Genomic DNA, 16,359 nt, shown 5'->3' with positions numbered 1-16,359 from the left:
TTAATTCAACATATTTGCTAGAGTTAATTATTTCTCATATTTTATTCATATATAATAACAATATATATGTATATACAATAAGTCAAAAAAAAAAAAAAGAGTTGAGAAATAAAATATTTTATATATAAATGTAAATATTCATGTTTGAATATATATATATACATACATATATTTAAATAGAATTATATGTAAATATATGTGTATATATGTATTATGTAATTAAAGTATATTTTTATAAAGCTGAACCACATATAGAAAAGAAATTAAATCAGAATGATGACATTAAAATTTCCTTAATAAAATTTTTTTTTTCTTCCAAATTTTTTAAAATTTTTTATATCATAATAAAATTATTAAAATATATATTTTATTTTTTTATTTTCAAAATTAATTTTTAATTTTTTTTTATTTTTTTAATAATAATTTATATTTATTTTCGTTTCGAAATTAGTTTTTATATTATATGTAAATTATGTCTTGCAATGAATAATTGTTAAAACAGCTAATAGAGCTATATTTTGTAAAATAAAAAAAAAATGTTTTGATTTTTTTTATAAATTAATAGTAAATATCTATTATATAATATATTTCTTATAACAATTTAAAAAAATAAAAAAATCATAATTAAAACTAATATTGAAATTTAACTATCACCTTCATATTATTATTACGATTGACATTTTATTAGGCAATTAAATGTCAAATTGTTGTCAACTTTATCGTTTATTGCTTGAGAATTGTAATTATTACATTCGTAATGTTAACATTCGTACATGTATTCATATAATAATTTTAATTTTTACACGCAATGAATCAAACAATAATATTTATGCTCAAATAGTTAATTCGAAAAATTAACACAATTATTTTTAGTACAAGTATATTTGTCATAATTTCAATATGATAGAGAGAAAGAGAGAGGAAATTGATAAGGTATAATAAAATAAAGCAATAATGATAATTTATTTTGAATGTTAAATTTTAAACAATAATTTTAAATCAAGGCACGAATATTTGACTTGAAAATTAATTTTTTGTAAAAAAAAATTTTATAATAATTCATAAAAATAATTAAACAGTAATCGAAATTTTAGGTGAAATTTATTTTGATAGTTAGTAAAGTGTTTATTTCAAATATTTAAAAAGTTTATTAATAAGTTTGTATGTTTTTTTGTAGAGCTCTTACACATTTTTGAGTTTTAATCATAATTTGACATAACGTGAAACAGTAAACATAATTTGACATGTTTTTGAATATAATATGCCTTTAATTTTTATTCTTTAATAATAATGACAATATTTCAATTACAATTATCTCTTCTAATATTTTGTTTTTGCCTTGATATAAACTTATTGACGATTAAATATTATTTACATGATAATTATTATATAAATAGCAATAATAATCATGACAAACATGAAAATTAATAATAATAATAACAAATAGAAAATAATTTAAATAAATAAAACTATAATGTAAAAGCAATATAACAATAATGATAATTTTGTAATTTTATAGAATTTTGTTAATTTTTTATTGGTATAATATAATTAATATAACTTGTATACAATTATGAAATATTTAAGAATGCAATAATATTATTATATATATATAAGTATAAAATAAATTATATATGAACATAATTTAAAAGTGTTATATAATATATGCTTATATATTTGAGTTAAAACCATAACTTAATTTTTGTTTTTTTTTTCATTGCTTTCATACTTTTTTTTAATATTTGATTATTTTAATTTTAAAAAATTTTAAATTTTTATTTAATTTTTTTTTTGATTATTTACCTAAATTATTAATCAAATTATTTATTTTTGCTTAAATTGCTATTTTGTTTTTTTTTTTTAAAAAAAGGTATATAACAATTTGAAAATTTAGTTTTAGTTTAGATTTTTTAAATTCTTATTTTGTAACATAATTTTTTTTTTAATTTTTTAAATTTTTTCTCTTCATAATTTATGTAAATAAATAATTAAATTTTTGTTAATAAAAAACTTTTAACATAATTATTTTATTTATTTATTTTTTTTTATTTAATTTTTCTTTTTTAATATTTCTATGTTGGTGTTTTCCTTTTGTTTTATAACAATTTATGTATATAAGTTAGCGCGATTAATATTAATGTATGTATATAATAATTATTATATTTTATTATATAAATTATATTATAATATATATGTATTTATAGAGTATATTTATTTTCAACGCTCTTAATACTCTTCTTATTATAATTTTTTTTATGTAAAAAGTTTTTTTTTGTTTTTTTTTTATCATATACACATTCCTATATAATATTCATGTTATTTCGGGTGGATTGGTTTCTCTTTGAGAATATTTTCATTATAATAATTATTTATTTAATTAAATGAAAGCGTATAATGGAATAAAAACGTAATCATTTTAATATTATATTTATGCACAATTATGTGAGTATATTTGTTTTTGTTTTTTGTATATAATAATAATTATAATTATGCAATATTATTGTTTATTTTATGTACCATTATTCTTCCTCGCTACAAAAGTTTTCTTTTGTTGGAGACTGACATTTTCTGCTTTCGAAAAGATCATTTTGTACAAGATCATTAAGAATAAAAAAAAAGAGATAAATATAGAAAAATTTTTTGACATTTCTTTGTTTACGTTTTAAATATAACATATGCGATCTTGTCAATAGAAACATATTTGACAGAACAGTTTATAAGCAGCCATATTACACTAAATGTGAGATGACAAAAAAGCAAAACTCGAAATTTTTTTATTTGTCATTAAGGTAAAACATTATTTTTTTTTTTTAAAATAAACTAACAAAAGTATAAATGACAAATATTAAAATTAGAAGAGGAAATGTCTTCCAAATGTTTTTAGTTTTCTTTTCGATGAAAATGAAGAATATGAATTTTCCATTTATTCGATTAAAATTTTAAATTACTGCTGAATAGTTACACTGGAATTAACAAAATTATTTAATATTGCTTATTATTAATTATATTGATATATATATATATATGTGCAAGTCTTTACTTTAGCTTGACACAATTAAATTATGTTAATTTGAGGAATAAATTTATTAAATACAATAATTTAATTTGAAAATGTTATTTTAATTAAATTAATTAAAAAATTAAAATTAATTTAATTCAATATTAATTATTTTAATTTGATCAATGGATTCTGTATAACATAAATGTATATCCGTAGTTCTTAAATTTCTATAAAAAAGCTTGGGCTTTTAGAATGTTAATAATTAAAATCATATTATGTTACAAGGAAATACAAGAATTTTCTAATGTGTAGTTAAAATTGAATAGAGTATGCAATTATATTATTTTATTAGATACATTTTTTCTCTATTTCAAAAATAAAAATTAAAAATATTTAGATTACGTTTTTATATACGAAATAAATGTTTTTCATTCTGATTATTTTTTTGTTTTTTTAATTTTTAAAACGACAATGTCGAAAATTTATTAAATAAGAAGAAAACATATTAAGTATGTATATATAAAGTATGGCATATACAGGCAATAAAATATTTCATCATATTTATATATATTTAAATAAATATTGTATATTTATGTATATACATATATTATATATATATATTTATACACACATATTCTCTTAGTAAAGTAGCGAGTCTTAAAAATAATTCAGTTTTCTGAATTCTTATTAACTACAAAATATCCAACTAAAACCGCATAGATCTTAACTCTTCTCAGTTATAAATTAGGATTTCAGTTTAATATTTTTTATTTTTGTTTTGTTGTTGTTTTCTTATAATAAATTTTAAAATGTTTTTGTAATAATTATTTTAACGATATATTTATATATATATATAATCTTATTATTTTTTGTTTTTCGTCTAAAATTTCATTTTGAAAGTTGATTTTTTTTTTAGTTGTTAAGTTAATCACCACCTAAACTTAATGCCTGTACTATACGTGGATCAGCTTTACTACCCTCACGAAATTCTTCTAAAGTTAAACGATCATCATGATTTTTATCCATTTGATCGAAAATTTTATCAACTCGTTTTTGTGGTGTATTTTCATCTTCAGTTTGGGGTTGTTGTCCCTACGATGCAAATAATAAATTTTGTTATTAATTAATAAATTACTTTTATTTAATTAAAAATATAAAATTTGAATTGGTTTTAATTTAAAATGATTTGTATACAATTATTTATTTATGTTAAATATTAAATTTTAATTAAATCAAATAAATGAAAGCAATAAAAATATTTACTTATTTAAAGTTATATAAATGAAAGGAATAAGTTAAATTTATTATTTAATATTACTACAGTTTATTATTTACTTGGGATGAAAATGGAAAGGTTTGTATACTAAATTTACTTAATTCACATGATAATACAAAAAAAAATTACCTTTTGTTTTGGTTTTATTTTTTTTTTATAATTTTAAGTTAATTTAATAAATACTAACTTTATATATCGAATCCGGACCTCACTGATATAATTTAGTAATATTTCAAAATTTAAAGTATTCAATTTATATTTGAAGTATTAAAATGACTTAGGGTAAGTAATTATATTTTTTTCTTAATACCAAGAATTGTTTTCATTATCCCAGGAAATATAAGTCATAACCGAAACTCTATTATTAACCAAAGCTATTTACTGTAGTTAAATATAACGAAGATAATAAAGAATAAATTATAATAAAATTTCTTTTTGTAATAAATTTAATTAGAAATTGTTAATTTTGTTGATTGCAAAACTAAATAAATTTTATAGCATTGAGATATTTAAAGATTAAACTTTGAATTCCTAAAAAATATTCTTGTTTTCTAAGAATTTAAATTGAAAATATTTATATAAAAATATCAAAATCTTTAATAGGTTGAAGTCACTTCTATAGAGTATGTTTGATCAAGAACGACAATAAATAAAAAGTTAGCCTCCACGACAACCTAAAATATATAGAGAATTTTGAAAATATACATTAAAGAATAATAAATACATTATTGAATTAATTTTATATTTAATGCAAAATTAAAATATTTAAGCTTTTATCTTAAACTTTAGGCTCACAAGTACAGCTTTTAATATCCTTCGTTCATAGTAAAATGACTTAACCTTTTTACTGTTCTATACGCCTGAAACGTATTTTATTTACTCAAAAAGTTACTTATTCGATTTCCAATTTACTGCAAAGATTTGCAATTACATTTTCACGTTTACTACTTTATGAGTTCTGAAAACTCTATAAAGGTTACGCTTAAATCATATACTATGTATAGCCATTATCTTCAATAGAATTTTTTATTATTGATTAATATTTAATATTGTAAATGGTTAGTAAAACACGTTGTCTTTACAATAGTTGTTTTAGTCTTTCCTATGTATGCTCTTGTATAAATTAGTTTTAAAATTAATTTGATACCTACCACCATTTGATATATAGCATCTACAATATTATACATTTCATCACGAGTTATATAACCATCGTTATCAACATCATATAGTCTAAATGCCCCTAAAAATAAAAAAAATAAAATTCGTTTTAAAATTTCTAAATCAAAAAATTTTATTGTTTTTATTATAAACAAAGATCACGTCAAGTTTCTTAATTTGACAATTATGTGACAATCGCTTACAATGTAATTTTTCGTCAAGATTTCCTCTAGATGTCACTGAAAGCGCTCTAATGAATTCTTCAAATTCTATTGAGCCATCCTAAGTAAATAAATGTAACAATGAATTAACATTAATTTCTTTTATATATGAGATTAAACATTAATTAGAGAATATAAAACTTATACTTACATTGTTTTCATCGAACACCCGGAAAACAAGCGATGCAAATTTGCTAGGATCTCCTTGTGGAAAGAACTGTTTGTATATCTTTATAAAACCCTTTCTCGATAAAAATGATTAAAAGGGATAAATTGAATTTTTGGCAATAAAAAATAAGAAAATAAAATATTTATTAAAAAAAATTTTAGAAAATTCATACTGCAAATCTTTAAGTTCTATATAATGTAGCAATATGATTTTTAAATTCAATTCTAATTGAATCGGATTATTATAATATCAAGCTTAAGCATTCTTAATTTTAATAAGAAATCAATAAATTTGTAATTATTTATTTTAAAATTGTTCTTTTAACAAAGTGATAAAAGTTATATATATGAAGTGTGGATGAAATTTATAATAATTTGATTTTGCAAAAAGAAACACACCAATTAAAGGGCATACAATGTTCTAAACGTATAACACATTACCTATGTATGTAACATTAAATTCAACTTTTAAGTTAAATATTTTAAAAATCTTAGGTTCTATCATAAATTTTATAGAAGACGTATAGCAATATAACATTTTGTTTTAGACGCAAACCTTTTTTTTAAGTTTCATGTTTCGTCATATGAATTTTTTGACGCTGCAGTGAATGTAGTTCTCTAAATGCATATATATCTAAATGCATATATGTTAGATATATGCATATATATCTATATGCATATATCTAAATGCATATATATATCTAAATGCATATATGTTTAGTATACATATGGTGCGTTCCGTTTAACGTAATATAGCACTATGAATAAACTACACTGTACTTTTTTACTTACATATTATATTCATAACAATAATTTATTTGCCCTCATGTGGAGTAATTTTGTTATATACCCTCAAATGGAATGTAAGTAATTCATTCATATCAAAGGATTGAAAAGTAAAGAAAACCTTTTGCAGTATATTTAACCTCTACTACCCTAAATTAGGAAAATTATATAGATTCGCGTATATATACATATATACTTATAAACTTATTGGCAGAACATAAAGACAGAAATTTTATTTTATAATAATAATAAATGAAGAAAGTAGAAAAACCGCAAAAGTTTTATATAGAATTATAAAAGAAGAAAATAAACGTATATTAACTTGTATCCCTTTTTTTCTCTCTTTCTAATGTAAATAAATTTTTTTATTGCTAAAAGTATTAACTAATAAAATTTTTTTAATTTGTTTTATATACAAAATATGTATATATGTATAAGAAATATTTTATATAGCTATATAGAAAATATTATGAAAATTTAGGCTATAAATTTTAATAACAAAAAATTATGTTTTTTTATGACTTGAATTTCCGTAATTTACACAAACGCTAAATATTAAATTTCTTAATAATATTAAATAAGTTTTCTCACTTGTTCTGTAAGTAATCCATTAGGACAGTCTTTTAAGAATCCTTTATGCCTAAATTGGAACAAGGGGAAAAAAAAGGGTTATTTTCAATTATTATAAAGATATATGTATAGAAAAATATTTACTTACCATTGTCTAATTTCCTTCTCAGTAACTAAAGTAAAATAAATATTAAAATATAATTATATATAAATACATTATGTATATCAAATAAATTTGTATAATAAAAATAATTAAAATGAGATTATTTTTATAATTTTTGGTGGAATTTAATAAAAATGGGAAATAGAATTGCTAAATGACAAATCGCGAAATCATTTAAATTGTCATACTCAAATCAGGGCCCGGCGGTACATAAATAATTCTTTAGTTCAATGATATGTATGATAACATTTTCTGTACACAAAATATTGGGTTGCATATTAAAAATTACGTACTGTTCAAAGTCTTAAGTGTTTAATAATTACATAATTGATGACAATTTATATCAATGTACTCCAGATGTCGTTTTGATTCAAATATGTCAATTTTAAATTCAATTTTAAAAAGAGTTTTTTTTCTTATAAAATACAAAAAAAAATGTTAATTTTACGTTCACTTTAGTGCCATATTATTTCTTATAATAACAAATTATAATTTAAATATTTCTTATTGCTATATACATATATAAGAGTCTTGCCAACAAGTCATAGTCTATAAAGAATAGTTTTATTATATTCTATATGTTCATTGATAATTTAGCTTCTTGTATTTAAATTTTATATTCATTGAGTGATAATTATTATTATTAAGAATATAATTTGGGCTATAATATGTATTATATTTCAGACTGTTATATAATGGGATCGGAACAATATCACAATATAAAATTACAAAATTTCATATGACAAATTTTATATGAAATTTTGTTTAAAAATCAATAATTATATATGTACAGTAGAAATCAGTCCCAATGAACCCATTACACACGCGGGCTATTCTATTGAACAAGTCTACTATATTAAATGTTAAATAAACTAAATTAAAAACCAGTTTTTAAGGTGCTACTGCTAAAAGTATTCTCGATATTCTTCTCTCAAAGTTGTAGACGATCAAATGGTTTAATAGTGCAGAGCGGTCTACAAAATTTGGCTTAAAATATGTATGTATATATTTTATATTTTTTTATATACAAAAGTACGGGTTTGGATAATAACAATCCTCTTAATTGAAACGAATAATATCCAGCATTTTTCTTATACGCAATATCTTTTAGCCTGGGAGTCTTGTAACCTTAAAATAATTTTTAATTTTTAATAAAAATTGAAATATGTAATTTTGTCTTAAGTAATTTCGTCATGTAACCACAACACTTACTCATAGACATACATTTATATCGGTAATGTACTTATTATGTACATGCAATATAATTTTTGTTTGTATATATGTAAGTATGTAGTTTAGTGTAATAAACTACGACAATGTCGCGGCATATAAAACTCTTCCAAAGAAATGTTTATTTAAATCGTTTTTATTTTTTTTTTATAAAGATTGAATCATAAACAATGAATTTGTTTATTTTGGTTGGCTAGGCTAGATCTAAATGTGTAAAAGACGTAGACTTTAACGATTTCAATTTGCTATTACATAATTTTTTTATTTGTATTTTCGTTTTAAAATATTAAAGTTGATTAATAAAATTGAATTAATCGAAAATGAAGTATCATACTCTCTTAATAATATTTTTAAAATTATGCAATTGTAAGGATATATTTTCTGTTCCAAACAATGAACTACAGTTTCTAGTTAAGAATTACAACAATTTGCACAATATTTCAAATGAAAATCAAACAAAAATTCAGTCTCAAAAAATTATTGGTGGATCATTTGCATTTATTGAAAACTCTAAGCACATTGCATCCGTTAGACTAAAAGTTTTAGACGAAAAATATTTTGGACTTGGTCATGTATGTGGCGGTACTTTAATTAAAATTAATGTTGTTTTAACTGCAGCTCATTGCTTTCTTAAGTATACTAATTAATTTAGAAAGATTAATTATTTAAATTTCAAATTGTAACTTTGTTTTCTAGTTATCAAGAGAAGCCAGTCAAAGTACGCAGTGAACATGAATTTCATGTTGTTATGGGAACCTTATCTCGATTTAATAAAACTAATTATACCCTTATATATGAAGTTTATAAAATAATTCATAAAAAATTCAATGCTGAAGATTTTTCAAATGATATTGGGATGTTTATTTTAAAAGAAGACGTGCCGATTAATAATCCCATTGTGAAACCAATAGAATTTGCTACAGCTGATATAAACGAAGGATCATTATGTCAGATTTTCGGTTGGGGTGTAAGACAAGCGGTAATTATGATAATTTATTTGACATTTTTATATTTTATTTCTTTTTTTTAATCAGATAGTTTGAAAGATATGAAAAATGTCCAAGATCAATTAAATTTTTTTTTTATTTTTTAGGGTGACTTGCAAGGATCTGGAATTTTAATTGTAGCTAATGTTTACTTAACTAAAATTGAAGAATGCTTAAAAATTTACAATAAAAGATTAAAACCTGGCATGATTTGTGCTAAAGCTTTAGTAGATGGTATTGATTCTTGTCAAGGTATTCTCTTTTAACATTTAGACATTTTAACAGACGTATAACCTTCAAAGTTTTTTTCAATATGCAGGTGACTCTGGTGGTCCATTAGTATGTGATAAAAAATTAATTGGATTAGTTTCATGGGGTGAAAAATGTGGTGTTGCACATTGGCCAGGGATATACACTGAAGTTTCTTATTATAAGAATTGGATTGAAAATTCTTTCACAAATTTTTCAAAAAGAATTTCAAATCAAAATTCTGACTTCGTAATTTCTTTGAGAAGAAAATCTTTAGAATTAAAAAAATTTGGAAGTGGACATTTTTGTAGTGGAACATTTTACATCCCATATAATAAATCAAAATCAAATTTAATAATTACTTCTGCATCTTGCATTTACATGTAATTTAAATGTATACACATATCCAATTTGTATATAATTAAATTAAATATATAACTTGTATTTTATAGATTCGAAAAACAACAACCTGATGAATTATTAGCAGTTTTCGGAACACCAAGCAAATATGAATATAATTCTAAAACGAGAATATACAACGTTCATTCATACATAATACATGAGAAATTTAATATTCAATCTCCTGATTTCTATAATATTGCTTTAATAAAACTAAGTACATATTTAATGAAAGAGGAAATCAATGTACCCGAAATCAATATTTCACCAATAGAACAGAGACAATTTTGTTTCTCATTCTCCTGGAATACTGATTTAGAACCAGTAAGTATACAATATATAAGTATATTTATATGTTATGAATATGCATGGCAATATGTGTATGTATGTGCTACATAAAATTTATTCCTTATTGTAATAAAAACAATGCATATTGAATGTGAGACTGCATTTGATTAAATTGCTATTATGATAAAAGTCACGTATTGTAATAATTAAATTACCATTTTAAATAAAAGTAAAAAAAAAAAATAAATAAAATTTTGTATAAAACTTGGAAACTGATGCCCAACGAGTGATTGAAGCTATATAATTAATACTTTTATCGTAATACATAATTCTTGTTTTTATATTTTAATTATATATTTAACTTTTAATTGAAGTTTACGATTGTATATAATATAAATTTGGCGTCATTTTTATGTGTCAAACGTCACGATTTAAACCTTTGTTTATTTACTTATTGCTGTTGAATTCCACTATTATTGCACATTTTTGAGAATTAAAATTAAAGTAAACAATATCTTCGGAACAGCATTCTCACATATAAAGTTTAACAATTTTAATTTTTACAGTAATTATTTTAATATTTAGTTTAATTATATATAATTGAATTTTTAAATTAAAAAGTCATTTTTGTGACAGTAATTAAATGACAGTATATACTTGCCGTACACAAAATTACCATACGAAATTGAAGCCAAAAATTTATATAACAAACCAAACTTCAAATTCTATACTTCAAAGTTTACATACAATTATGTTAAAAGTAAAATTGAAAAATTAGGGCCTATATAATTTTATATCATTGTTTTATATCATTCTTTTTCTAGTTTTATGAAGGTGATCAAATACTTCAAGTTGGAAACGTTACCGCATATAATTTTAAAGAATGCAACATAAAATTTGATAATCAATTAGAAAATGGAATGTTCTGTGCTGGTCATATAGATACTTTACAAGAAGAAATTCAAACAGATATTGGAGGTGTTTTAGTTTGTAATAATAAATTAACTGGTATAATGTTACAAAGATTTGATTTAGCTACTATCGGATACCCATCAATATTCACAGATATAGGATATCACAAGAATTGGTTAATAGAAAATTGTAGTACAAGAAGTGTATTTAATATTTTAGAATTAGGGTTTTCAATAATTTTACATAATATTTTTTTAGTATTATTAACATTTTCAATGTTACTTAAAAATTATTTTAAATAACCTTTATTTAACACTAGGTTTATTTTATGTTTTGGGTAAAAAGACCATGTATGAGTAGCAGCTTTTATGTTTACAAACTTTGGCATAGTATAAAAAATCAGGAAAATCGCTCTAGAAAATAAAAATACGTAAAACGATCCAAACCTACTCTCTAAAACTATAACTAAAACAAAAATATCGGAGTCTAGTGTAGGTTTTTTTACCCCATTATTAAGTATCCGTTCGGAAGATAAATATAAACAGCAATTAATTTAGCATCTGAATTTTTCAAGTATGAAATTCAAAACAAGAAAAAATTATTTTGACATATTCGACACAGTGATTCTACGCTACGTAAACAACAACTTGATTTTGAGTACTTCAATTTAATTACGTATGTCCTATTTGAAAACTGACAATTAAATAAGTTACGTTCGCTCACGTAATATAGCGAAATTAATATGAATACCTCAATTAAATCATATGAACTGCAATACTATGTGTTGCAGTTATTGTTTTGTAATATTGCGATTATGAAAATGAATACTAATTTAACTTATAAGTAAATAATTTTTAAATATAGAAATTAATTTAACAAAAAAAATTATAAATAAAAATATTTTATTAATGTCGTATAAATTTTTATACTTACAGTATGTGTCTGTTGTAAGACGATCGATGGTATCTTGTTTCAATTTTGAATTTTTTTTCCCCATATTTAATTTATTAAAAAATTACGTAAAATATTTAAGAGTTGTATATATTTATATATAGAGAACAATTTACAATTCTAAATAGTAGCAGCCAACGAATATCTCATAAAAATTTGGCGATCCTTAAATTTTTATTGATGTTTTGATAAATTTTTCTTGAAATTTATTTAAAAAATATTTCGTCTTCACTAAATTTTTTTAGTATATATATATATATATGTATCAGTATATTTCAGTATATATCAGTATATATCAGTATATATCAGTATATAATAATTGTATAAAAATATGTTTCCAATATTGCCTTTTTGTTTTTTATATTATTTAAATATTTTAAATAATTTATATAATTTGGAAGTACTATTCTTCAGCTTTATTCGTGCATATATATATACGTATAGATTTTGACTGACAAAATTTTGTAATTCTAGATGCACTTCTCAGTCAGTCGGTATTTTTGTCCATTCTTATTTTTAAAAAATTTTTCATTCAAAAATTACAATGTAAATACAAATTTTGGGTTACTAATTTGAAAAAAGAATAATCTTGGGACAAAAAAAAATTTTTGTATGCTTTAGGAAACTTGTTCCGTAAGCTCCTTAATTTAAATTGCTGTTAGCAATATGAAACCTCTGTAAAAATACAAAATTTTGGTATTTCAATATTAACCAGTAACTTCTTTAATCTGTTTTCATAAATTTTAGGTATGGAATATTAACATTATTCTGTACTAATATTCAGCCTTTATTTCAATTTTGTTAAATTGTTCTTGATTGTAGGTCTACTTTATGATTTTACTCATTCCATTGTTTGTATTCTGTAAAAATAAAACAGAAATAATTTAAAAGAATTTTATATTTTAAAGTTTTTAATAAAATATTTATACTGGAAACAATTTAATATTAATTATTTTTATGATGTGATTGAAGAGCTTTATTTGTGTATTTGAGAATTCAATAATAAGCAATTGAATAATATTAAGAGTTCTTATAATAATAAGTAGTTTCAGTTTTCTTTTTGTCAGTTCACACTCACTAGTGTCTTTACTAACGCGTGTAAATGGAGCTCGTGTAAATGGAGTAACAATGAATCGCGAAAAGCTTACGGATCTACAGCGCCCTCCTAAGTGAACCTCACGATACACTCTCTTAAGACTCATAGCCCTAATGTCTCATACGTACTTAGGCATAAGACCAAAACTTGGCAAACAGGTCGAAGGAGTTGGAATCAAAACGAAGTATAACGTTGGCAGATTTGTAGTCGACACAAGTCCAATAAATAATGTTACTTATTTCAACTAGCTTAGTGGTATTTTCAGTTTTAGGACGATTTTGGAAGATATGAAAACTTTTATCCAGATCCACAAAACTGAGAATATTCAATTGTTGCGTTAAAGTGCTCCTTCTATGTTGGAATGAACCCTGTCTCGCACAAAAAAGTGACCTGAAAAAACTGCTAGCAATGCTAAATAAAGTGATTACGAATCATTTGAAACACGCATTGGCCATGACAAATAACAAACACAGAACTCTGAAAACACAGAAAATAATATACATATTCACCATTTAGAGAACAAAATAGAAGTGAATAGGACATATACTCCGAACGGTACAAAAACGTTGAATGGACCCGCAGAGCAAAAGGGGTGTGGGAAGATTTCTTCAAAATTGCTTAAAAAAAAAAATTTTTTTTTTTTGGGCTTTTTGAATTTATTTTACTGTTGCCAAAATCAGTGATGATTGACAATATCCTCTTCACTTCTCTACTAATTCGTAAAAGAATGATTAAAAGATCTTTAAATATTAATTACAATACAAGATTATTCATTATGACACATAACTGCCCCAACTCTTAAAGACTTTTGAAGCTCATTTAATTAATGAAAAAATTTATGATTTTTAAAAATTTAATAAAATTTATTTCAATCACAAAACCGATCATTGTTTTACACCAAATACCGAGTTAATTAGTAGTTCATTTGTTTTCAGAAGTTTTTGGGATAAAAATACACCCCTTCAAGTTTCATATTAAATAAAAACTATCTTAACTAAAAATTACATTAGTTTTTGAGTTGGTTACAATCTATATACATACAAAAGTATTCACATGTACCAATAAATTCAAAATTTACTTTTGAGATGAGCAGTGGACAAAAAGTATATAATTTGAAAAACTAATTTTTAATCAACTCTAACCTCAAAAATTATATTCAACATATTCAACATAATATTTTTAATATCGTGAATATAGTAAATAAATATTATAATTAACATATTTATTACATTTAACATGACAACCGAATCCCCTATAGTCCGTCAAATTTTTTTTCTTTTCTACAATATAAAAAAAAAAATAATATTATTATATACGGAAGAATAAAAAACAAAAAAAAAACGCAGGATTTCTTCATCCCTTTACACTAATATAATTTCATAGAACACATATACTATATATCTACATACATATATGTACATATAAATAAAGTATATCGTTTCACTTCAGCACTTCAATTTTTAATCGAATCATATATATATATATATATATATATATATATATATATATATATATGTATATATGGAATGTATTGCACAATGTGTGTAAAAGGACAATTAAAGTATTTCCCTATCGTTTTACATCCGACTTTATTAAAATTTTATTTTTCATTTATAATATATATATATATGTATATATATATATATATATATATATACTTATATACACGTGTATTAATGTACACAATTATTATTTTTGTAAATATAATATACATGTATATATATATGTACATATATAGGTAAACGAGAGTTTAATGTTTAACGTGTATATTTTTAAGGTATGATTTATATAATAAAGAGAGAAACACTTACATGTCTATATAAACATCTATATAAATATCTACTATATTAACTTAATCACATATTAGTTCAAGTAACTTTTTTTTCGACTTGAACGAATTTTAAAAAAAAATACTTTGTTATATAGCTTACAGCTAGATTTGGGAACTGAAAGGAAATCTTAAATATTTTCTAGATATATGCTGCAAAAAAATTATAAGAGCAAATATTTTTATAAACAAACGCGTATATAAGTATATTATTACATATGTATATGTATAATGTAAATCAGAGATTATTGTATATAAAGGACATAATTCGCCAACATGTTCGTAAATAATTTCTATATACTTTGAATAATCCCCCATATTCATGTACAAAATATTATCATTAACTATTATATACCAGTTATATAATTTAAGAGGCACCATATACATATATGTTTGTATATACATAAAAAAAAAAGAAATAATTGCGTACAGAATATTTAAGAGAAAAGAGTTCCACAATTATACGAGAGCAAACAAAAGTGAAAGAGAAGCTTTTTTTTCATTATTATTAAAAAGCACTGAGAAAAATAAGAAAAACTTTACAAGAAGAAAAAATAATCGTTTACTTTCTATTATAAATTTTGGTTGGATTTTCATTTTAATAATAAGAAACAAAAAAAATTATAAAATAAAAAAATAAAAGCAGCGAGCAAGTTAAAGAAGGTTATCGGACTGAATATTTTTTTTTTACAGTGTAACCTTGACAACAATTAAATTCTTCAAAAATTCATTTTAATCGCATATCCAAAAAAAAAACAAAACAGAAAAAATCCAAGGAGCAATCCAAGGAAAAATAAATAAAATACCTGCTGGCTGAAAAACAATTATCAAAAAAAAAAAAACAAAACAAAGAAAAAAATTTTCTTTTAAAAAAGTTCGGGGGCTTAAAACTAACGATTTTTTACTTCATGAATTTTTAATTTTTAATAAAACAATTTAATAAGAAGCCTTTTGTAAGGTTTGGGTTGGATACACACAGTTAATACACAGCCTTTTAATTTAAATGTTTTCTTTTTTTCACTTTTCTTTTTATTATTTTTAATTTTTTGTTATTTCTTGTTTTTTTTTTTGTTTTTG

General features: G+C 21.9%; 1 protein-coding gene across 1 annotated transcript; it reads right to left on the bottom strand.

The window, feature by feature from the left end:
• Positions 1 to 3,452: 3,452 nt before the first annotated feature.
• Positions 3,453 to 13,152, bottom strand: LOC129605279 (frequenin-1). The gene is made up of 7 exons (XM_055514933.1): positions 12,341 to 13,152; positions 7,329 to 7,353; positions 7,202 to 7,250; positions 5,808 to 5,897; positions 5,639 to 5,717; positions 5,429 to 5,517; positions 3,453 to 4,093 (listed from the first exon to the last, which is right to left on the bottom strand). The coding sequence occupies exons 1-7, from the start codon at positions 12,402 to 12,404 to the stop codon at positions 3,926 to 3,928; spliced, it is 564 nt and encodes a 187-aa protein (XP_055370908.1). The 5' UTR covers positions 12,405 to 13,152; the 3' UTR covers positions 3,453 to 3,925.
• Between the last annotated feature and the right edge of the window lie 3,207 nt (positions 13,153 to 16,359).

This window comes from Condylostylus longicornis, unplaced genomic scaffold (genome assembly GCF_029603195.1).
Source record: "Condylostylus longicornis isolate FDR11 unplaced genomic scaffold, ASM2960319v2 ptg000013l, whole genome shotgun sequence".
NCBI lineage: Eukaryota > Metazoa > Arthropoda > Insecta > Diptera > Dolichopodidae > Condylostylus > Condylostylus longicornis.
Note: the sequence above shows the minus strand (reverse complement) of the source record. Positions and strands in the feature narration are given on the sequence as shown.